Raw genomic sequence first — 24,423 nt, 5'->3', positions numbered from 1 at the left:
CAAATCACTTAACCTGTGCATGTCTTTTTTTTTCCCCCAGACACAAACCAACCTGCTAAATTATGTTTTTTTTAATTTTTTTTATAAAAGAGTTAAAAATTAGCACTATCCACCAGCCAAATGCTGGTAAAATATGCAAGTGGCTGGCAAATTTGCTTCACTCACCAGCCAAAAAACAATGGTAAACTATTAAGTGACTGGTAAAGTTTGAACGTTAACTAGCCATAGGGCTGCACGATATTTTGTTTCATCGTCTACATCGCGATGTGCGCATGCGCGATAGTCACATCCGAGGACGTTGCGATGTTGACGCTACAACTTCTTTGCTGCTTGATATAAAAGTAAACTTTCACCGTTCTACATGATTGTTTATTTTCTATGTAGATGCACTCTCCTACAAAATCACCCTAGTAAGGGTGTGACGAGATCTCGTTTTACGAGATCTCGCGTGACGAGATTTCTCGTCGAGGTGAAAAGAGTGAAAGAGTGACAGACAAGACGAACACAATATGTAAACATTGTAAGAAAGAAATGCCGTACTAACTACTGCACCCGCGTCGCGGGTGCAGTAGTTAGTAGAGAGCTGTGGTGGTGCTGTAAGTGTTTTTGCATAGTGCTCGTGTTAGCCGCGGTATAACGGCATTTTTTCTTACAATGTTTACATATTGTGTTCGTCTTGTCTGTCACTCTTTCGCCGCGGTTATTATTTCCGCAGGGAAAACCAAAATGTTGCCACACAAATGATTTAAAAGTGGCAGGGGATTTTCAATAGTAATTCCACGCTCCATCACGCTGACATCACATCGCCTCACGAGACAACTTTTCACCGCGACGAAATCTCCTGCCTCGTTCTCATGAACCCAAATTTGTGTGATGTTTTCGCTGCGGGAGTAAGCGCGTTTCGTCACACCCCTAGCTTGTAACCTATCATATCATATTTCTTAACTGAAGTTTTCTTTAAATTAGTGTTAAAATCGCGTCTCGCTCTCGTGACCCCAATCTCGTGTCTCGTCTTGTCTCGTGAGCAAGTGTCTCGTCACACCCCTACACCCTAGTAGTTGAGAATGATTTTATTATTTCCAAATAAAGCTATTCATGTCATCTTGTAAAAATGTCTTTTTTCATATCGCAATATATATATAGCAGGAAAAAGAATATCGCAATGTCAGTTTTTTTCCAATATCATGCAGCCCTAACTAGCCATTTGACTGGTGGCCGAAAACTTTCATTTTGAACCCTGCTCTAGATGCTAAAAGTTTGTCGTTGAAGAAGAAGAAATGTAACTTAAGTCCTCTCTTTCTGGAACATTCTCTCTCACACACCCTCTCAATACTCATTAATAACACGTTCAGTTTCACAGTAAAAGCCTGTTTCTCGCCTTCACAATAAAGTGAAACATATAGAGGAAGTGGCACTAGCTTTACCCACGTTAGTTGGCCGCTGTGAATAAACAAATCAGAACCGAAAACTTTATTTCATGTGGATCAGTGACGTTTGGATTGTACCTGATCTGTTTAAGGCCTTGTTCAGACTGACTTAAGCCTCATTAATTTTACTGTCTGTCGATGCAGTGGGGTACCAACGCAGCGGTTTCTGGCTAAGCAACGCAGGGTCGTCTCGCAAAAACGTTGGCTCAAGTATTTCTGCAACGTTGTTCGGCTACGTGCTTTGCCAGTCACTTACCTGCAAGCCCACCTTCCTGTTAATTACTTTGTGACATGAACGCCATAGTTCTACTTCTTACTTAGTGAACGTAGTGACAAAAGATAAGCTACGGTAATTGCTCACACAACTTTCCAGAGTTGTAACATCCGGTCTGTGAGATACACAAACCATGTGCAGTGTTTTGGCGTCTGATAGGCCATTAAACACATTTATCTGTTACACCACCTGGACTTCCTGGGTCATATTTCAAGTCTCACTGGTACCTGAAACAACAGGCCCCCATTCGGGATGGGCACGAGGAATGTTTTCCCATCGCATGAAATACTCAAGGGGGAATAGATTTCTCATGGAAGGACGCATCTTAAAGAGCACGGCAGCAGCAATAACGATGCCAACATACCACATATAAAAACAGTCCCAGTTAACCATTAGGGCTGTACCCAATAGGTCAAAGCATCATTCACAACATTGACATTCTAAATCAACAATCAAATGCTGATTTAATTCTTTTGCCTCTGAAGAACGAGCTGTGCTGAGCCACTGCCCGCTCTCACTGAGGCAGAGAGAGACGGCTAGAAAAAAACAGTATGTAGCCAGCATATTTTCACATCTAACTCTGTGAATTAAAGACAAACTTTGCCGATTTTTCAACCAGCTCTGTGTCACTGTACATGCCGGCAAAACTCTGGGGCTCTGAAAACTCAACTGGCAAAGTTTTGCCGGCCTGTGAGCAGGCAGAGCTCAGTCGGTGCACAGCGGCAGAGGTGGGAGATCGGGTGCCGTTCTTCACTTTTCAAAGAGAAAATGTCTAATTTCAGAAGAAAAACTAATATTTAGTGTCTGTCTGGTTTCCCTTCCTGCAGAAAAAGAGCAAGAACCCAAGCTGACGTGTGAATACTGTGGCTGGGTCGACTTTGCCTACACGTTCAAAGGCTCGAAGAGATTCTGCTCCATGGTTTGTGCAAAGAGGCAAGTCACCTCCAGTTTTATACTTCTTCTCATATGTCTTTAAACAAATATACTATGTGAATAAAGGAAAAGCTATAATAAGGACCTTTTGTGGACAGGTACAACGTGGGCTGTACGAAGCGGATAGGCCTTTTCCATCCAGAGAGGAGTAAACCAACAAATCGCTGGCGTAGAAGATCTCAGGGCCGCTCTAGTATAGAGGCGAAGAAGCAGGTACACACACACACACACACACACACACACACACACACACACACACACACACACACACACACACACACACACACACACACACACACACACACACACACACTCTCCTTCACTGCTGTAAAACTTCCTCATCCACAATTTACCACCCATCAGGTTTATTCCACTGCCCGTTTTATGCCCTGCACTTTTCACGCCTCATGCTTTTTAATGAACTTTAGCATCAATTGTGTCGGTGCCCGATTATCTCCCTCCGTCAGGAGTCATTAAGTACTTTATGATCTTGGTAACATTTATTGGTAACCAGTAGGAACAGAGAGTTATTTGTAGAGATTTTCTGCCTACCGCACAAGTTACAGAGACATCAAAAGCAATTGGATTTGCTTTTTATCGGAGACTTTGACTTCTAGATATCCTGTGACATGACTTCCCCTGTCTTGAAATACTAATGACCACAATAGTGTTACATTTTTACATTAGAGACAAGTAGTTTAGATGACACTGAATGATACTGATAAGGAATTTTTTTATTTATTTTTTGCCTGGAGAGATTCTTTTTAAGGTTTTATAGCCAAAATGTTTTGAGTTATGCAATGCCGTAAGGTTTGGATCTTGAACCTCCATTGGGGGGTGCTTTTGTTTCATGTTTGGACCAGGAAGTGAGTTTTATAATCCCGAGGGTTCAGCACCTGACAAAGTAATTGTCAAGGCATTGGTATTGATCCAGCAACCCTATCAAACCCCCGCAGGTATATTCTACTCGTTTTGAAGCTAGTGTACAGTATAAATCTTACTTATTGCCCCTTTTTAATCTTTGCTGTGTCTAATACAATGTCCCAGCAGTGTTTTACTGATGAGCCAATCATTTCTCAAATGCCAAGCCTTGACGTCACGCCTGACTATTCTCCTTTTCAGAAGCTGTCCCCCTCACCGCAGCAGACTCAGGGCGGTTCTGTGTCCTCACCCACAGCCCAGTCAGGAGGAGTCCAGCCCGTGTTACTCGGACATGTCCAGCTACGAGGAGCCGGCGTCTCCCCTTTCGGCAGCCAGCTCTGGATCCCTGGCCCCTGCTCCGGCCCCAGCTCAGGTCCCCGTCCACCGGCATCCCAGCAGGGCCTCGGACCAGGAGGGCTGCGCTGTTAGAGACTCACCTTCACTCTGTCAGCGCTTCTTACCCAACGACCCCACCAAGTGGAATGTGGAAGAAGTTTACGAGTTCATTCGTTCATTGCCAGGTCAGAGGAGTAAACGCAGACCCCTGTTTGTTCAGGAAACGCACTCCTAAAGCATGACATACAGACTCTGTTGCTTAGGAATCCTGTTTTTAGTGTGACTAACTTGTACTTCTTCTTCTGCTGTTCATGCAGGTTGTCAGGAGATAGCAGACGAGTTTCGCTCTCAGGAGATTGATGGACAGGCCTTGCTACTGTTAAAGGAGGACCACCTCATGAGCACCATGAACATTAAACTGGGACCTGCACTCAAAATCTTTGCACGCATCAACATGCTCAAAGACTCTTAGCAGTGCATTGATCTTAGTGCATCTATTTGTGTGTGGGTGTGTCTGTTTGTGTGTGAGAGAAGAACAGTGTAAAACGAAATGATAACCGACTGAATGCACTATGACCTCGCCTTCTCCCTACTACTGAACTGGTTCCTTTAAATCTTACTTTAACTTGCTCTCATATTCACTTGCGTCTGCTTAATAACCATGTGGTATACCATGGTTATATTGGATGGTATATTAGAGTTGAAGCTCAAGTTAAAAAAACACCCAGCAAGTTAAAAGATCGCCTAACTAAGCTGCCCGTCAGAAAGCTACAAATCTCCTTTTCCTCTGAAAAGAAAAAATAAAGCATAGAGCCCATACAGCAGCATTGCTTTCCTTGACCTTAGACATGCTGTGTTGTGTACCTATTTTGTATATTACGATCTGATCATAATGAGGGCAGAATTGCAATAACTGCTACAACTGCAAGCAGTTATGATGGGGTCCAAGCCTCCTGATGCAAGTCGCAAAAATACATTTGACATTTAAGCGCCACCTAGTGGTCCATATGTGTAGTTTTTGGTATGTGAGGTCCATGAATCTACATCTACGCTGTAAATTTGAAGTTGCTCACATTAGTGTAAGTGGTGAATCCAAACCTGGGTCCCATAGGCCACGCCCACTTTGACGAGTCAGTACCCCACTGTAGGCGTGGCCCTAAATGGTACCCTCAAAATTTCGTAAAAATCGGATGAGCCGTTCATGAGATATAAACTTTTGTGACTTGTAGCGCCCTCTAGTGGCCAAGTTTTGTAATATTTGGTGGGGAGCCCCAGAGAGTCATGGAAAACAAGAATCTAAAGTTTATTTTGGTCGAGATATGGCAAACTTCATGTTTTTGTAGCTAGCTACACAAATTTGTTAGTAATTTTTCAAATTCTTTTGATAGCTTTGTGTCCGGTCGGTCGGGAGATGCTATGTACCAATTTTCGTGCATATCGGTTGCATGGTCTAGGAGGAGTTTGAAAAATGTAGGTTTATGATAAATCGCGATTTCTCGAGAATAAAAGTACAGGCGGAAATGGCCGTGGCCTATATCAGGAGATTCAGCTGAATTCGGGAAACGCGTGGATATGTGTTTGGGAGTTATAAGGCCAAATGTGTTTTTCTGCTATAGCGCCTAGTTAGGCAGTTGCAGGCATCTGGACCAGTCCTGAAAACAGCACCCCCCCCACCCACCATGTACGGTTTAGGCTGTAGCATCAGTTTTCATTTTAGGCAGAGAAAAATAATTAATCTTAGGAAAACAATAGGTTTCCACCGCTCCGCTGGATCTGTGAACCGCGTTGCATTGCAAGCTCTGTTCCCCCCCCCTAATAACGCTTATTTATTACCAGGTGTAGATGCAAAGGTCTTTATTAAATGGCATTGTCCAGAAACACACATATAACACAAAAGCAGGTGTAAATGGAGTCTCTAATTTTTGCTGGGGGAAAAAAAACTGGAGAAGTTCAAAGGAAAAACGGAGAAGAAAGTTGAAAGAACAAGTCGTGCCAAAGTGCACTACCTGCTCAGTTGTGCCTGGGTTGGGTTGGGTCATACTGCAACACAGTCCTTACTGAATTAAGGCATTGAGACAAATGTGATGTCTAAATTAATTATTATTAGAGATGTTTTTTTGTACAGCTTTGTCAGTGTGTGAATGGAAGAGAGACCTTTTCCTCTTTGTATGTGTGACTGGGAACAGAAAATTGCATTCATTCATTTTCTCATTTCTAATTAAGTAGATGCTTCTTTTGCCTTTTCTCACAAAACTCACAACTCTCGAATACAAAGCTTGAATGCAGAGAAATCTACACCTAACATTAAACACAATTATATGAGGAATAACCTAAAGTAATAAGAGGCTTTGTCAAATGCTTGTATTTATCAAAACAGTTTGTAACACAACCTTTTACAATTATAAATAATTTGCAATACAGTTCTGTCTTAGGCCATTTTTGTTATTATTTTTCATTATTTACCTTTTTATTTAACCAGGAAGAGACTCATTGTGATTAAAAATCTCTCTTTCAAGAGTGTCCTGGCCAAGACAGGCAGCAGCAACCACACATAAACACAAACACAAAATACACAAAAACACTAACCTAAAACTGAAACATCAAATCCATCAAAGTCAACCAGAATCCTAAACATATCAGACAAAACATCTACAGCCAGATGTGGCAGCCTCCAAGTAAATCAACATCATCTTAAAAGCGACCAATGAGACCAGCTCATTAAGTTTCATGGATTTCTGTAACTTGTTCCATGTAGAGGGAGCAGCAAACTTAAACGCTTTTTTCCCCCCAGCTCAGTTCTAACCTTTGGAACAGACAGAAAAAGATAATGGGAACGAAGATTGTTAAGTCCCGGTACTTTTTACACTGATAGAAGGTAGGATGGAAGTAGACCTAAAATAGCCTTGTACTGTATATAAAGATATGCCAGCGTTTAAGTCTCCATGTTGATAGAGAAGGCCATCCAACAAGTTCATACAGTTCACAATGATGAGTGAGGGCTTTAAGACCAGTGATGAACCTCAGACATCCATGGTATACAGTTACTGCAATTACTGTGCATAATAATAATCCTATAGGGCTTTTCGCCGACCGATGTTGTTGGTGCTCGGGCCCTAGTTTCTTTAAAGCCCTCTGGTATCTAGTACAAGAGTATTGTTTGTGATTACTTTCCATCATAGATATATCTATGACTTTCCATCCTCTGCATATCTCTAGCTGTGTTCGAAATCGTTCCCTATCACGGAAATAGTGCACTATATTCGATGCCTTCTCGAAGTTCCTGTTTTATAGGAAACGCGACATTTCCAGCTGTTCACAAATAATTGTGTCATTATACAGTGACCCATTTATACAAACACACCGACCGCTTTCCGTTTTGTTTCCACTGAACTAGCTACAATGGAAGTACAAACAAGGGATAGGTATGTCTATGGATAGGTACGATGAGCTTTCTTTCGAACGCAGTGATCTCGTGATCTGCGGTGTTTGTATCTGTTGGTTAATACAGTACTGACACACCCACTGTTTTGATTTGAGATCGGACTAAACCAAATGAAGCCGTCGTCTTATTCTGTATTCAGTATAGTAATAAATGCAAGTCAACCTTTTAATACATTTGTACGATCATTTTGTATTACGACACAATCGCACATACAGGTTTAGATCATGTGCCAAACCGATAACAATAGCTGCCATGTTTAAACGCCCCCCTATATCCTGATTTAGAATGGATTAGCCCAGGTTCAAACTTGACCAAAAAGGTTTTACGTTGACGTTGTGTCAAAATAATACATCCATCCATTGTTGCTGTGGCGTAGTTAATGTTAACTAGCTAGCTAGTTTGTGTAACGTTTCAGTCAGTAAATTTACATTTTCATCTTTTTAAGTTTTAATAAATTCACCGAAATACCAGCAGCAGGTAAAAAAGTATCTTCATTTTAAACTTTTTTATTTTATTTTTAATTAACGAGTTTTAAGGTATTTTATGTAACGGAAACGTTATTACCATGATCTTTGTTTGTTTTTTTCAGTGGTTGAAAGTATCGTTAACTAACGTTAACGTTACATGTAATTAACCTAGCTAAGTAGCTAGCTAACTTACTGTGAAGTTAGTAGAGGTACTTTTACTTTACTTCGCTAAGTATTTTTTAACAACTTCTGCTCCACTAACGATAGATAACGCTTGAGGCAAATACTTCACGTACTTTTTACTAACGTTACATGTCTTTGATAACCGCAGTTATTACAGTTTTTACATATTCAGATTAATACTATAATAACATATAATAGATTATGATGTATTATTTATAGATAAGACATTGATCCTTAGGGAAATTCACAAGCTAGCTACAGCAACAGCCTGGTAACGTTTACTGTTACAACATAGCCTCACCTTCACATTTACACATGAATGCATCAATAATTAGCTAGCTACTATGCAATGATACAATGTACATTATTCAGATTTGAGCCATTCTGCATAATGAGTATACTTTTACCATTTACATGTTGATGTACACTTTTTATAGAGCTACAACTAACGATTATTTTCATTGTCAATAAATTAATTAATTATTTGGTCTATAAAATGTCCAAAAATGGAAGTCCATCAGTGTTTCCCAAAGCCCAAGTTGACACCTTCAGTTTGATGTGATAGGAGGAGTGAAGAAATTAGAAAAATATTCACATTTAAGAAACTGGAATCAGATTGACCTTTTTTTATATATATATATATAAATAAATGACTTAAACAGATTAATTGATTATAAGAATAGTTGGTGATTAATTTAGATTTAGATAGTTGAGCTCTAGAACTCTACAATTTTAAATGCCTTACTTTTACTTTTCACAGAGTATTCCTACACTGTGGTATTGTTACTTTTACTTGAGTAAAAGTCAAGATCTGAGTACCTCTTCCACCACTTTTCTTTCCGACTGCAAACACACATATAAACTGCCATGATAGCAACGTCTGTTGAGTTGTATTAATGTAGATGTTATAGATTAATATTCTGTCAGTGGAGTAATCTATTAATCTTCAAATAATTTCAGCTCCTAATATTTTTATTTGACACATTGTGGCCAGTTTCACCAAGCTATATTGAGTTTATTAGTCACTGAGTAATTTAAATGTCTAGGCTGTTGCTGAAATGCCAAATCAAAGAGACAAGGCCACTGATGATTCCCCCTCTGACCTCCCCTGTCTGGAAAAACTTGACTCTCCCACAGGTATGAAGCTTTATTATGGCAGTTATTGTTTTCAGGCACGTTCAGGGACCATTAGTAATTGAATTATTACCACCGTGGCAGTTTTAATTATCTGAGGGTGTGTGTGTGTGTCCTGTCTGTGGTGTCAGGGAGCCCACCCACCGTCTCATTATCCAGTCTGATGGAGCTGGAAAATTGTGTTTCCAACCTGAACCTTGCGCATGAGATAGTGCTGAACAAAGACTTCTGCTTCAAACCCAGGAGCCCTCCTACAGACAGGCAAGAAAAAACAAGATTCAAAAATTAATTGGGAGTTTAGTTGTTGTTGTTTTTTTTTCCCTTTTTATTTTAACCATTTTTTCTTTTTGTAGCCTGGAAGGCAGAGTGACGGAGATAGTTCACCGGGCGTTTTGGGACAGTCTTCAAGAGCAGCTGAACAGCGATCCTCCAAACTACAGCCATGCTGTCATTCTGCTGCAGGAAGTCAAGACTGTAAGTGTGTATGGCATCAAATCAGAGGCATTAGTGGCAGAAGAGTATGGTCTAGTGAGACCTCTGAGCCCAGTCTTTCTCATATGCTTTGAAGATCAAAACCAGAGTGTGTACAGTATGGACAGATAACACATAAACATGAAATGGCCAACCTTGCAGACCTATTAGAGCTATCTGCTATTCACAGGAAAATAAATATAACATTAAAAAAAAATTAGTAATAAAATCTAGAGATGAAACATTTTTATGACAGATGAATCTATTATTAATAGTGATATACAGCATAAAAGAACAGAATATCTACTTTGCAAAGAAAGTGTTATGGTACGTTCAATTGGTGTTTTAACTCATTAGCATTCGCATTATTAAGGTAATAGTTTGCCAGAAAGGGAATCAGCGTATTCCCCAAAATGTCAGAGTTAGATGAGAAGATGTATGCCACTCTCATCATATCTGTGCGGTAAATATGAAGCTAACGCCAGCAGCTGATTAGCTTAGCTTAGCATAAAGAATAGAAACTAGTGGTGTGTCTCAAATCTTTTTTTTTTTTTTTTTAGACACACTACTGGTGAAACAGCTAGCCTGGCTCTGTCCAAAGCTCACAAATTTATTAGCTCATTGTATATTGTGTGTTTAATCCGTAAAAAAAAATTACGATTATCATGTCAGCGATTCAATTCGATTCGATATCTCGATGCTTCACGATGCGTCAAATACATTTTTGTATTAAAGCCATAGCTTCAAAAACAAAACATTCTGCAGTGCTCTAATACTAAATAAATTGGATACATAAAACTACAGCACTGAGCACATGGCACTTCCTGAATGTGCAAAACATAACAGAATATATAAACAGAAATGTTGATAGGCATACATTAAATTGTAAACAGAAATAATCAATTATCAATGCAGCATCGTCCATGTCCCCGATTCGATGCATCGATTATTTGATAAATTTCAACACCTCTAGTTGCCTGGCCGCAAAATTTTCTTTCCTACTATGGCCACGCCAAGACCCGCCCTTCAATAGCAGCTCGATTGGTTGGGGATAGGCATTGACTTTGAGTGGTTAAGGTGAGGATAGCTGATTGGTCAAGGGATAGGACCTGTACAAAATGGGTTACGTTACCTTGCGTAAGCATGGACGCCTGGCCAATAATAGTGTGTGAATGCTATTGAAGGGCGGGTCTTGGCATGGCCATAGTAGGAGAAAAAAGAAGTGCTGCCTTGCCATCCCATTGTGACAGCAAGACTCCAGTGGTATCAGTTGTCTCATCTAACTCTCAGCAAGAAAGCAAATAAGTGTATTTCCCAAAAATGTCAAACTATTCCTTTAATCTATTAATGAAAGTACTTTCAAGAATTGTAATCAAGCAACAATATGTACTGAGCGGGACATTTTGCAGATGAAAAATATACTTTTCAGAGCTCTCATCTAATGTTCCTAAATGACCTAACACATCTTTGGCATTACTATACTGGATTTTTTTTTGTCACTTACCTGCCAACATGTACACACCAACACCAAAATACCTGTTATAGGCTAAAATGGCCAGTAATATCCACCTGTTGATTCATCAGTTGAGTTCTACGAGGGATTATATTTTCAGTTAATCGGGTAAACTGAAATTTTCTGTATGTATACTACACTAAAGGCCGCCTCATATTTTCCTTTTTAGATACTTCAGTCCCTGCTGCTACCCGCTCACGTTAGACTGAGGTCTCAGCTGGACGAGGTGCTGGACATGGAGCTGATCCAGCAGGAGGTCGATCATGGAGCTCTGGATCTCCACAGACTGGCGGGATACATCATCAGCACCATGGCATCTTTATGTGCACCTGTGCGAGACCCAGCGGTCAGGGCACTGAGCGACCTCAGGGACCCTGTGGAGCTCCTGAGGTGAGGGACAGGTTAATACCAATGTTACAGACAAAGCTTGTGTCTACTATGGTATGAATAAATAAACCCAGTTTATTTGACCAATTTTTACACATGTCCAGGGTCTGTCGCCAACTGTATTGCTATACATAGCCCAGCTAAACCATATTATTACATCGGATCTAAAGTACAGTAAATTCTAAACTCTTTATCTGCTTAATAGATTTTAAGCTTATTAAAGCTGGTCTGTATAAAGTTCACTGACATCTTGTGCACATTCCTTCTACTCTTATTTACTCTATCTACTCTTTGCCTGTTACTTTGATGCAGCAGCCCTATGACAAGGTAACCATCAGTTTCTCTGAAAGATAATTAAGCAGGGATGTTTGACCAACCCAGAAAATAGATTTATTTAGTTTGCACCAGTAAAACTGTAAAAAAAAAAAAGTCTAGCAATGTCCACTTTAGTAATGTCGTCTAAAAACATATCTTTTTAGTCGTTATTCATTTTTATATTGTCGTCTTGGCTTTTTCTTCTTCCTTGAGAAGTGCTACATAAATAAAGTGTGCTTGCTTCCATTTGTAATTTTTCATCCCAAAAGCTGTTTCACGCAAAACTAATTGCCCTGCCCTTCCCTTAGGGAGATCTTCCATGTTTTGGGCCTGATGAAGACCGACATGGTTAACTTCACCATCCAGAGCCTGAGGCCTCACCTGGTGCAGCAGGCCGTGCAGTACGAGAGGGCCAAGTTCCAGCAGATCCTGGACAAGCAGCCGGGTGAGGAAGGGTGTTTGAATCTCTAGCCTGACTGCTGCGGTGTGAGTGATAGATGATAAAGGTGACTTTGTGACTGTGAAATGTGTGGTCCTTGGATATTTCACTTTTCAATTAAACTGATTTTGACCCTTGTCTCTCTATAGCACCATCCTGCCATTTTTCAGCTTCCCATAGATTGGGTGCAGAGCTGGACTGCTAATCAGTGACCTCTGGCTGTTCTGGCTCAGCTATTCTGTCTAAGTACAGCTGGCTAATCAGAGTTTATCTAAAAGAGTGTCCCCCAAAATACATTTTGTTAGCAAATTAATGAATGTGTTAGGATAGTATTCTATGTATTTTCTCTGCATACTAACACTATTTTAGTTTTTATAGCAGAAGGTGTCAGTTTTTTTCAAAAGGTAATTTCCTCATCTTGGTGCAACTGTGCTGTAAACATAATATAACTGGTTTTATTCCACATACTCCCAAACATACAGTTAAACCCACGCTACATTCTTTTGAAGAAAACATAACTACATCCGAGTCTGTATCACTCAAAACACTCGTCTAGTTCAGTGTCACTGCTGTAGATCTTAATCATGTACAACTGGTGTCTGTGTCATGTATATTTGACTGTTTTTCTTCAGCTTCTCTGGACGATACCACCGCTTGGCTTCAGGCAGCAGCGTCAGAAGAGGCGGCGGCCGCCACAGCTCGGTCTGAGTCTCCCAGTCGTGACAGCCGAGGTCCTGTCAGCGCCACCGCTGTCCTCAACCGGGCCTACATGAGTCTGCTACACTGGGACGTGCAGGGCCAGAAATATCCCGAGGTCAGCTGCAGCCCGCAACAATTACATCACACTACACTTTGGCTTTCATTCCAGTGATATTTTATTGATTATAAGGAAATGTTCATTCTCCCCACACACTCCTCGTCACCCTGCTGATGTGAAAGCATGTGACAAGACATTAGAGCTCATGTGGCACCTTTCCAGTCTGATTTAATGACACAGTCCTGTCAGATGAACTCATGTACTCCTTCATCAACATCACTCATTTCAAATGTCTTCATCTGAACTGATTTTAAAGCTGTGGTAGGCACTTTTTTTTTTTTTTTGGGCGTCATTGAGCAAAACTTCCATAATAATCTTTCAGCACATTGTAATTCAAGTGGTCTGAAAGAAAACTAGAATTCACTGCAACTCCTCTGGGCTCTGTTTGGAGGCTTTTTATTAAATCTAGCCAGTGAGGGGAGACTTTAGGTCAATCTAAGGTCATTTCATAGAGAGAGAGAGAGAGAGAGCTTTCCTATTGGCTGTTCTGCGCATGCATTGCCCATGCGACAGAGAGGGTAGAGCTGCAGGGAGAGAAGGAAGTCTCACTCTACTTTAAATTTGTTCTTTGCATTCTACCCCACTGCAGCTTTAACACTATTACTTTATATAAAAGTAGAAATTGTTAGCCTACAATAACACTTTCCTTCAAATAAACTGCAAATGTTTAGGTGGGTTTGTCAAGTTTGCATTTGTATAACTACCACATATGTGAGCTGTTTATCCATTATTTTTAGCTAACTATTGGAACCATTTTTCCATTACTTTTAACTATGTGAACTGTGCAGTCATTACTTTAAGATAACTAGTTAAACCTCTCTGCTCATTTCGTAACTAGTTTTCGTATTATAATATTTCATATGTTTCTTTAATCAAAGTGTACTTTCTATTTTATTCCAATTAGAAATACTCCACACTCTTTCCTCTAACCTCCAGGCAAATGCAAAGTGGCCCCTCGGGTCCAAGTACCCCTGGTTCTGTATATCACTATATCATCACAATATCCAGTGCAACGTTGTGTATCCAAAACCCAGAATGTTGTCATCTAGATGTAGCTGTGGGTTTTCTTCGGAGAGGTTAAGCTGCAAATTCCCTGTGATTAACCGTTTTGACACGTGACCCTGACCTCCACACACAGACTGTGCTGATGGACCGAGCCCGCCTGGACGCTCTGGGCCAGCGGCTCCAGATGCTGGTCCTGGAGGCATCGGTGCTGCTCCTGACCAATGCTCAGTGTGGCGGCGCCGTTTTCTCCCTGCAGGGCTTTGTAGGTAAACTCAGGCAGTCCGTCACTGTCCTGCTGGAGGGCAGTCACACCAGGTAAGAGGAGGATTTGGCGATACATGTACTGCCTGTCATGGGGAACAGGTATTGTATGAGAAGGAAACCAATCGAGGTGACAGGAGACAACTAGCTTGTCAGAACGGATCCAGCTAACCTCATTCTTTCTGTTCAAGAGAAGCCCCGTCATGATTAGTGGATAAATGTAGAACAGCGGCCTGTGATAATCAAGGCCGGCTCACACTCCAGGCTGCAATAAAATGTCTCCCTTAATCACTTAATTTTATTTAATCTTAACCTGAGAGACCTAGATGTTATTAAAGACCCTTATTTATCGACTGCCATGAGTCCCTGGTCTCTTTGCTCAACTCTCCTTATAAATGGATACATTCATAGGCCTGTGACCTAATACACATCTAATGAGCCCTGCTGGTAATCTGTCTAATGCGGGTTTCTGGTGCTGCAGGGAAGCTGACCTGAAGGGGGCGCTGCTGGGGCTCGGGGAGACAGTGCTGCAGCTGGTGACCCAAGCTGTGAGCGGCCACGAAGGAGCAAAGCTGCCTCAGGAGAGCCAGGATCTGCTGAAAGGACAAATATCTGAGCTGTGGAAGCACACCAATCCTGTCCGCACGCTCATAGGTCAGCTGAGCAAAAGAGGCCTGATTCAAAGATTAATTGAAGCACACATGGGGTGGTTTGAATCCACATATTAGATTTAAGTTTTCCAGTATTTTTTGGATATAGGTGGTTGTTGTGTTTTAATTTAATTTAAGGTTTGGAAAATGTGAACTATATTTTAACAAAGAGATTTCAGCATCGTTTAGTCTGTAGAAAGATGGCAGTTTGGGGATGCACCGTTTTCACTCGACAGGAGAAGCATGCCTCGCAACTAACGTTTAGCAGCAAATCTTCACATTTGAGGAGCTGGAAACAGAGGATTAATTACTCAAATAATGAATTGATCATCAAAATAGTCACAGGATAATGCGGCGTATGGTAGTATACTTTAATCTGTAGGAGAGAACATGCGCTATAATGTCATTTAGTTTGGGTAATCACATGTCCACGTGGATGTTTTTAAACTTGGATGTGTGCTGCTGCAGAGCGCCGACTTCTTTCCTTCTCTCTTTCTCTCTCCCTCTCTCTCCCTCCTCCCCCTCACCCCTCTCTGGATCAAACAGGCGAAAGGGTACAGGGCTTCCTCCAGGCAATGCTGCAGGGCGGCCCCGCTAAAAGGAGTCCAGAGCTGCCCACTCCCCTCAGGCTGGTGAGCGCTGAGCTAGCTGAGCTGGGGACCGCCTTTGGGCAAATCGTCCACTTCAACCGGACGGTCTTTGGTCCCTTCTACGCACCCATCCTCAGGAAACTGCTGTTCCCACCAGGAGAGGCCGAGACCGGGGAGGACTCGCGCCAGGCTGAGGGCGAGCCAGACAACCTCCGGTGACTTTAAAATAAGATGCCATTTGCGATTGAATGTATCGCTACAGAGTGTAAATACTGGGAGCAGGGAATGTTTTAAGGGAAAGACATTAAGATATTTATAGTCTGCAGGAAAAAAAAAATATATATTTTTTTTCAGGTGTTTAAACAAACCCATCTAACTCAAAGCACGAGGCAGGTACTTAATTATTACTGCATTGGTGCATCTTAACCACACATTTGAGTGCACAAACATTAGGAAAATTAACAGACTGTGTAAAACAAAATGAGTAGTAGTTTTCACCCGGACAAGCACAACAAACAGTTTGTAGCGTGTTAATGAAAAGAGTCATAACAAGAGATGGATTGAGGTTCTGAAATGTTTCGAGAAGCTCAATAGCCTGGGATAAGTAGTTGTTTTTGGTTTTCAGTTTACTTCATCTCATGGTAAACACCCTCAGGAAAAAAACATTAAGTACCAAAGATTATGCTAGATAGTTTGTAAATAATACTTAAGTTTTAATATGTAGCTGGTTTCTCTTATTATTATGTTGACATGTGTTTATTTTGCACAGACAGTGTGCACCTTTTTCTGAATCAACAATTTTTGTTTGTTTTATTTTTTGCACCTTTGATTATAAACCAAAACTATACTTAATGTTTCCCCTACAGCTGCTGGTCTTAGTGGGAGGTGGTGTACCAAACAGGCGCTTATTTGTCAATAAATATCAAATGTATTCATTTTCTATTATGTTTCAGCAACCTCAATGAACTCAACTAAACAATTCAAAATACAGGTATCAAAATTCTGTAAGTAATCACCATTTACCTCAATGTCTTTTAAACAATATTCTGGAAAAAACGATTACTAGATGCACTTATAACCGGCTAAACACAAAAGCCAACGTGACATCATGACTTTGCGTAAACATACACGCCACTTTCTAAAGCCAAGGGGCGTGTTATCTGTACGCATTTTGAGCTGTCCGCGTGTATGGCTACAATGAGGACATACGTCACGGTAGCTTGCTGTCACGTGACGATTTGGGAGGTGTCTGAGCCCGCCCACCATTTTGGGATCCTACGCTATCAGTTGCCAGGGGCAACAGTGTAAGAGCAACACAGACACGGAGCAGGAAAGACGGCTCGAGGAATTAGCATCACGGCGAACGGGTTGGGTTTAGTAAAAGAAGAAAGCAACGGTTGACTTTAGGAAACGTGACACGCGGGACACGATCCCCCCGTCTCCTGGGTGAAAGTCCTGCGTTTGACCCATCCAACACCCCGATAAACCTCCCTATGCGGATTTTCTCCCTTTCATACTACTCGCTACGGCGTAAATTCAAACGCAATTGCAAGGTAATGTCAGTCAATGGAGGCCAAACGGCTTTGATAAACACGCTAAAAAGCGAGTATGCGTCTTGATAACACGCCAGTAATGGCATACGAATTGGCGTGTCATACAGACGCCACTTCATGAGATCAGTCTGCAAAACAAACAAAAAAAAAAACTGAAAGCTTAAACAGAACTCTACAGATTACTCTCTTGAAAACCTGTAATTTGTGATTTTCTTTTATTACTCAAGCGAGTTTCAAGTCAGCTAGAATATTTTCATATCATACAAAAATAAATGCACCAATGGATGCCTTGAATGCTGTAACAGCTCCAAGCAGAGCGGATGACAAAACATGTGTCATAGAGGTAAACATTTTCTGAAAGGTAAAAAAAAAATCCTGGCAATCTTTTAAAAACCCACAAGGTCACACTTAACGTTGTTTTGGAGGTATTTCCAGAATACTCAAAGACTCCTTTAACCATATGAATAAAATAATAATCAGTCTGCTGAAAAGATTTCTAACCAGTTTCTCAAACTACAACGTGATTTACTAATCCAGGGTATCCAGAAATATATCTCCTTGCACATACGGTACGGCACAAGAAAATGCCAACGCATTACTCTATATAAAAATATAATATAATGGAAAGTAACATTATGAACAAATGTAACTGGTATAATACCCTACTATAAAGTACAAATCAAGGATGTCGTATCCTGCTACCATTTGGTTTAGGAAAGTTGCAACTTGGGAAATTGGTTGATTATCTTTTTTTTTTTCATTTTTTTTTTCAAATCATGCAACAAACCAAGTATTTCTCTTGTATGAATGATGCAAACAAAGCAAGTAGGATCTGTGTTTTTCAAAGAACACCAGGCACTTTCAAAAATCAGCTGCGTAGCTCTGTGACTTGAATGTAATATAACACACAGTACGCATAAACTGGGGCTAATCATTAGCCTGGCTCCGCCCTCCTACGTACTTCCGCTCAATTTTCATTACCCTTCAGTACTCCTACGTCTGGGTTTGCGGTATAGTCTTGGGTTTTCATCAGCCAAATATTTGGCGGTCCAATCAGCGAACAGAGGGAGTGGCTGAGAACGATGGCGTTTAGGACGTGCGCTAAAAAGATGCGAGCGAAGCCATTCGGCAACGCTGCAGAATATCCAGAAGTTAAAGCCCGAGCAAGAACAGTCTTTGCTGAGTTGTGTTGGTGGCCATGACGTTGTGGCCCTCCTCCCCAACGGGGTTCGGGAAAAGTTAGATTTTCCAGCTCGCTCCATTAGTGGTGAAGGAGTTGGCTAACGCTAGCGATGCTAATGCTAAATATAAGCCGATAGTTGTCGGTCTCCCCTCTTGTTGCCCATGCGCATGATGTACGTCACGACCAAACGTTAGTGATTGGTTATGGCAAATCCAGAGTGGCTCTGGGCAGATCCAATAGTTTACCCGCCTTCAAGGAAGTTAACACTTGTCAATGGAGAGTGGCCAGACCATTGACATATATATAATGGACCAATAGACCCGTTGCTCTGGACGGAGACCAGTGAAGGCTATTAGAATCACTTTACCGGTGATCTCTTGCTTTACTGCGCAGCCTCCAACTCAGAGAGACAACGTAAATGTGACGTGAGCAACGTGTCTGAAAGTTGTACGTTTTCTGGTAGCTGTGCCAAGAGAAATCTCAATCATTCCCAATCTTACAGAGACGGAGAGCGTAGGTATATGTAAGGAGATAACATAAGCACAGGCTAATTATTGCTAACTAACATGCTAGTTAACATTAGTAATTAAACCTAAACAGCTAATGTAAGTCGAAACTGCCTGCGAGCTTCTCCTGTACTATACGGTAATTCCTCTACTGTGCGACAGTAAGTCACTTGGTTATGACACAATCGTTAGCCTATTTTTACAAAAACGTCTGCTACGGAGCCATAACGTGAGGTACAAGGTAATGGAGCCTTTTATACGTTGTCGTGTTTCTTTAGAACTAAACAATGGACAAATAGAGTCTTTAAACGCTTCAGATGTAAAGTTATTCACAGTCAAGTTACGTTAAAAAAAAAAATGGCGGTCAGTGGAATGCTAACAGGAGGTGATACCTTTGTAGCACCAAAATGGCGCCATCGGAGGTTCGAGTTCTGAAGCAAAGCTTACCCCCTTGGGCCAGACTCTCTGTACAAATGAAATGTACGAGAAACACTGATAGTATATGTGTACAGTAACTAACATGTCATATTTGTCACTTTACATTTTTTTATTTTTTTGTCTTTTACTTTTTAACCATAAAACAAAAGCAATGCCGACAACAGACTTGAGAGGGATTCTTTTGTCATTGTATTATTTAATTTTTCATTAATTTAATATTGCTTTGAAATTTGAAACAGTATCACATTTTCATTGACAAACCATACTCTGTCCACAAACATGGGCAAAGCATTGTATGCTGGTACAGTTTTTTTTTTTCTTCTTCTTTTTTTCTTCTCTACACTTTGTTACATTTTTGTTTACCCTTAATAACTCCCATAGTTACTATCTCCAATACACCTGAATCAATAGAAATGCTCATTAATGGTCTATCATTAATGGTCTACAGTGCTCTAAACATAACAGTACCTACATGACAAGATCAGAAAGTCACATGGAGGCCAGGGAATAGACTTGACCCTTTCTGACTGACCTCTCTCTCAAGACAGGAGTGATACACAGGTCCTGTTTAGCCAGTGATGTGGGACAACAGGTTACCTTTGGTCTGTGTGTTGGGATTCATATCCGGGGCAGTGGAGGAGTAGGGGATATACAGAGTGAGATCTAAATGTCCGAGTAGCTGGTTGGCCCTGCGCGTTGCATAAGGCTTACCTCTCATTTTCTCTCTCTACCTCTTTTCCACTGCTCTGCCCACTAACTCAACACACACACACTCACATCGGCTGCTCCCCTTCAACTCACAGCTTGGTATCCGGAAACTTGAACGCTGGGGTGAGCTACACAAGGAAAACACCAATGTTAAAAAAGACTGGTACATGCACAGCCAAATCATGCCACCAAAACTTGCTTTAAATAGCTGCTGCTCATTAAAGTGTAATGCCTTTTTTAATTATTATTTTTTATATTATGCATCCATACTAGAGCAGGTTGTCTTGGTGACACACAAAATGGAAGAACATACGTGACAAATTGTTGGGAGGAATGACGACAATGGAAACGTGGAGAGATGAGGATGAGTCGCTGTATTTGGTGTGTAACGAAGAGAGAAAGGGAACATAAAAAGCAAATGGCAGATGAGTGAGAAGAGACGAGACACTGCTACAGTACATACAGAGACTGCTCAGGCCAAGTGCATCAAAGGGTACAAGAACACAAAAAAACACTGCCAACATGCATCGTCAGTGGAAGCTAACAGTTGACAGTCATAACAAGAGTGGCAATGACACAGCCACTGTACCGCACGCCAACCAGTTACAGCGTTAACTGTCAGTCTCCAGACACACTGTCTTCTGGAGAGGAGCTCTAATACCTCACTTCTCCTGCAGCACATAGAAACAAGGACAGTGGACAGTGATGTAACAGCAACGGTCCAAACTCCCATGAGGGCAGACACAAGAAAAGCATACAGCACGCACAGTAGGTAGCGCACACAGGGGAGGACCCACGGATATGTGTCGACTCCACAACGAGCATTTTTGAGTCACAGTGCAGGAGGGAAATTCTTATAAAAAAAAAAATAATAATAAATTAACTGTCATGTTCTCAGCATAACAAATCCTTTCGCATTAACGCGACACCAGAGCAACACTTTAAGATTTGGCTCTTTTTCAATGTAAGTGGAATAAAATCTTTTCACTGCCGTTTATTTTCAAGTGACATACTTTGCATGGACTGTACCTAATTCTAAATTGGTGTGAAACAGCATAGATACCTACCCATGTAATCATGATAATAAGATGCTATGTTGGGAAATGTGCTCCAAACTCATTCATATACGAGTCAAATGAAATCTCGTTGAGGATGTTTTTGTTTAGATTACCTAAATTGTGAAAAGTGGATCCAATGTCAGTACGCTCAATATGCTTGTGCAATGTTTTTGGGTGGTATTTGTTTAGTTAGTTTTTTGTTTTTTTTTGCCTCTGGTTGTATTAATGTTGGGATCCTTTATGATCCCTTCTTGAATCACTCATTAAATCAAGTATTTTCAATCAAGCCCCCATCTATCAAAAAGTATCACAAATTGCCCTGTCTATTTGCACTGTAAGAAAAGAAGGTATTAAAAGGGATAGTGCCACGTTTAAACACAGTGTTATTATATATATATTTTAATTGACAAGAAGATGCTGTGATTTGCAGTGTCTCTGTGCTACCATAGATGCTGTGAGACTGCAGAAAGGGCAGTACAAAGGCCAGAGCAAAGACTCTCTGTACCATCATAAGAACAACCTCATCCCAGCCAGTCACGGTCAACTGAACACACCAGGAAATCAAATGGGTTGTCTTTTTTTAGTCTTTTAGAAGCAGTGGGGAGGCGTGCAGTTGTTGGGTGGTGGTGGTGGAATTCAGGGATGTCGGGGGGAGGTGGGGGCTTTAGTTGATTATAGATAACCGAAATGACGTAAGGCTGTTGTCCTCGGTAAGGTGTAGGAAAGTTGTCCTCCTGTGTGTTGTGTGTACGAGGTTTCAGTTCTTGGTCCGTTTGAGTTCAGACATCAGTGATAGATTCACGACCAATCTATCGTGTTGTTATGAGTATTGTACAAATGCGTAGAAAAAAAACTGGTTGTTTGCTGCATGTTGCTGTTTTGTCTTTCATTTATTTAATTGCCCGTCTTGCATCCCATGCTAGCAAAGCAGCCTCCTCATAGTGCCTCACAGTGGTAGATGCCTGGTAAGACAGGACAGGCTAAAGATGGAGAAAGAAACAAATTATAACTGGCTTAAGGCAAAACAATCAAATAATTCATTAACTTAAAAATTAAAAGTGATGTAATCTGAATCTAGATCTTGGAATCAAAATCTTTGATCTGTGCAATATCAGAAGGGCACATAAAAGGAAAAAGTTCAACGTTTCGGGGAAAACCCCCTTTTTTAGCCTTTTCTGGAAGGACTGGCTGTAAATAGGAAGCTACCACCAGCAGCTGGCTAACTTGGGTTAGCACAAAGACTGAACACAGCGGGGAAACAGCTAGCTTGGCTTACTCCAGCACATACAGTAACCCCGATAAAAACGGAGATTTCTCGTCTACGCTTGCGTTTTTGTACGAATTAAACAAAGAGGAATTAATGTGTTAGCTTTAGAGGTGCTGGTAGGTGGATTGTTTTTACCTTTGGACAGAGCCAGGCTAGCTGTTTTCCAGTCTTTATGCTAAATAGGTTAGCCGGTTGCTGGCTGTATAGCTCCCTATTTACTCTACAGATGTTACCGTAGTATCAATATTCTCATCATACTCTTGGCAAGATAACAAATAAGCGCCTTTCCCAAAATGTTGAACTTTTCCTTTAACATTTGAACACACTGGCCCTTTTGGTAGCTAGTACACAAACGTTTGTAGTTTACTCTATATGATAGACTTCACCTTTCTTGAAATTAAATTAAGCCAATGTGGAGTCAAAATAAAAATGAACATGCTTGTTTTGCCTGCAGAGAATCAATTTAAAGAATGGCCTGAAAGAAGAAGAAGAAGAAGAAAGATGCAACCTCTAGGAGCTATCGGGGATTTGAAGGCAGATGCAAGTTGTCAGGAGGAGGAGGATGAGGAGGAAGAGGCAGTTTGGTTGAGAGAGCAGGGCCACCGTAAAATGAGATCAGTCCAGGATCATCCGTTCCAGGGCTCCGCCACTGGCTGCAGCAACAGACGAGGGAGGCTGCCAGGGATGTTGGGGAGGCACGGGACAGCCGCAGGAGTGTTTGTCATGGCGGGTAAAGAGGTTGGTGTGGGTCGCTGGGCAGGGCAAAGGAAGGTGCAGGAGTAGGCAGCCCTGAGGGATGCTATACCATCACAGTGAGAAGGCACGGGGCTTGTGTGTGCGTGTGCGTGTGTGTGTGTGTGTCTGTGTGAGGTAAATAAAGAACCGGATGCAGGAGGGAGGGGGGCGGGCGGGAGGGGGGAGGACAGTACGGGGTGCAGAGGGCGGCTGTGGGGATCCGGCCTCAGAATATGGTGGTCTCGTACTTGGTGCTGACAGGGCGCCTGTGGGAGTCCCGCTGGTCCAAGAGCCAGGTGGTGCTGCCCAGGGACTGCATGTCTGCGTCCATCTCCAGGGGGTCGATCTGCCGGGGGAGGGAGGGGGGGAGGGACGAGAGGAGGGCGTGAGACGGGCGGCAGTGGAGGCTAATGCGCCACACTGACAAGTCCTCAGCTCACACACGTGCATGTGGATTAGAGGTACAGTCCAGTGATCATGTTATAATCACAAGCACTCAGGGCTCAATCCACAACATGGATGATGTCTGACAGGGAATACACTCAGCCTCTGTACGCAGCAGCAGCAGCAGTAGTAAACCAAAGCTAAGACCCTCTGGGAGTTAAAAAAAAAAATATATTGATTAGTAGTTCAAAAGCAACATGTGCTCTACACCAGTGGCTCATACAAACAGCAGTGCTTCGGTCATAATGTAAGAAGTCAAAACACACATGCTGATTAATACAGATTTACTTAGAGCTAGATAGGAATTTGAAATGGTTAAAAAAAAAAATCAAGAAAGGCATTTGAAAATTTTAAATTCCCTGCATATGGAGGACATCTTCAGTTCAACATGTCTTACAAAAATAGATATACAAAAAATGAGAAAGGGAGCTTAAAACCATCCAGCAGAGACAACTTCAACTATCTACTTTACAAACCCTCACTGAAACAATTCAGCCAACAGCCCTAATAGAAGCTTATATAGAGAAGGTACCTCACCAAGAAACCATCTCTTCCCTGAATGTGTTTTACCACAGAACTTGAGCTAATGGCATCTTGAACTCTAAAAATGTAAGATGAAGATGAGAGATGGGAAATTAAAGGGATGAGGAGAACATTTATGGTTGAGATATTAAGAACCACAAAACAAGGAGACAAAGTGCACTGCGGCACCCAACAACAACAAAAAGAAAGAAGGGAGGGATTGGTGTGTAAGCAGGGTTGTGGTGATTACAGGTTGAATAGAGGAAAGGAAAGAGAAGGACCTGGACTCCAGGGCTAACAGAGTGCAACGGGAGGAAGGAAGGACGGTGGGAAGTACACGTGTGACAGTGACAGCAGCGGCATTCGAGCAGAGGGGCACCCTGGGAGGCAGGAGGACCAAGAAGACAAGAACAAAGACATGTTAAAAAAAAAAACGAGAGTTTA

The 24,423-nt window shown here is 41.5% G+C and overlaps 3 protein-coding genes across 13 annotated transcripts in view; 2 read left to right on the top strand and 1 right to left on the bottom strand.

The window, feature by feature from the left end:
- The window catches only part of phc2b (polyhomeotic homolog 2b (Drosophila)), a 30,666-nt gene extending 26,278 nt beyond the window's left edge, over window positions 1-4,388 (top strand). Inside the window, 5 exon segments of the mRNA XM_039798308.1 lie at window positions 2,529-2,634; window positions 2,733-2,847; window positions 3,757-3,806; window positions 3,808-4,076; window positions 4,209-4,388. Of these exon segments, the coding sequence (XP_039654242.1) occupies window positions 2,529-2,634; window positions 2,733-2,847; window positions 3,757-3,806; window positions 3,808-4,076; window positions 4,209-4,363 (695 nt within the window). The 3' untranslated portion in view covers window positions 4,364-4,388.
- A 3,265-nt stretch (window positions 4,389-7,653) lies between these two features.
- Window positions 7,654-17,345, top strand: LOC120557731 (T-complex protein 11-like protein 2). The gene is made up of 10 exons (XM_039798307.1): window positions 7,654-7,810; window positions 9,030-9,120; window positions 9,249-9,378; window positions 9,471-9,591; window positions 11,271-11,491; window positions 12,112-12,248; window positions 12,875-13,056; window positions 14,198-14,379; window positions 14,807-14,979; window positions 15,522-17,345. Exons 2-10 carry the CDS (start codon window positions 9,042-9,044, stop codon window positions 15,782-15,784), a joined length of 1,488 nt encoding a protein of 495 aa, XP_039654241.1. The 5' UTR covers window positions 7,654-7,810; window positions 9,030-9,041; the 3' UTR covers window positions 15,785-17,345.
- A 2,185-nt stretch (window positions 17,346-19,530) lies between these two features.
- The window catches only part of anks1ab (ankyrin repeat and sterile alpha motif domain containing 1Ab), a 46,391-nt gene continuing 41,498 nt past the window's right edge, over window positions 19,531-24,423 (bottom strand). For 3 of the 11 annotated variants that reach the window (XM_039798297.1, XM_039798295.1, XM_039798305.1), the window contains 3 exons: window positions 24,261-24,359; window positions 23,262-23,359; window positions 19,531-20,081 (listed from right to left, as the gene is read on the bottom strand). In XM_039798297.1, the coding sequence (XP_039654231.1) occupies window positions 19,973-20,081; window positions 23,262-23,359; window positions 24,261-24,359 (306 nt within the window). In that variant the 3' untranslated portion in view covers window positions 19,531-19,972. Of the gene's footprint in view, window positions 20,082-20,200; window positions 21,992-22,786; window positions 23,360-24,260; window positions 24,377-24,423 lie in introns of those variants that run through there. The other 8 variants (XM_039798299.1, XR_005639013.1, XM_039798298.1 and 5 more) reach the window with 8 other exon arrangements.

The sequence above is a fragment of the Perca fluviatilis genome, chromosome 4 (genome assembly GCF_010015445.1).
Source record: "Perca fluviatilis chromosome 4, GENO_Pfluv_1.0, whole genome shotgun sequence".
Lineage (NCBI taxonomy): Eukaryota > Metazoa > Chordata > Actinopteri > Perciformes > Percidae > Perca > Perca fluviatilis.
This window is presented reverse-complemented; position numbering and strand designations above follow the sequence as displayed.

Bases quoted from the DNA above. Each gene is read 5' to 3' on its own strand.
- LOC120557731 (XM_039798307.1), top strand. From the start codon at position 9,042: ATGCCAAATCAAAGAGACAAGGCCACTGATGATTCCCCCTCTGACCTC. The intron at 9,121-9,248 runs GTATGAAGCTTT...CTGTGGTGTCAG, and splicing joins AAAACTTGACTCTCCCACAG to GGAGCCCACCCACCGTCTCA. The intron at 9,592-11,270 runs GTAAGTGTGTAT...TTTCCTTTTTAG, and splicing joins TGCTGCAGGAAGTCAAGACT to ATACTTCAGTCCCTGCTGCT.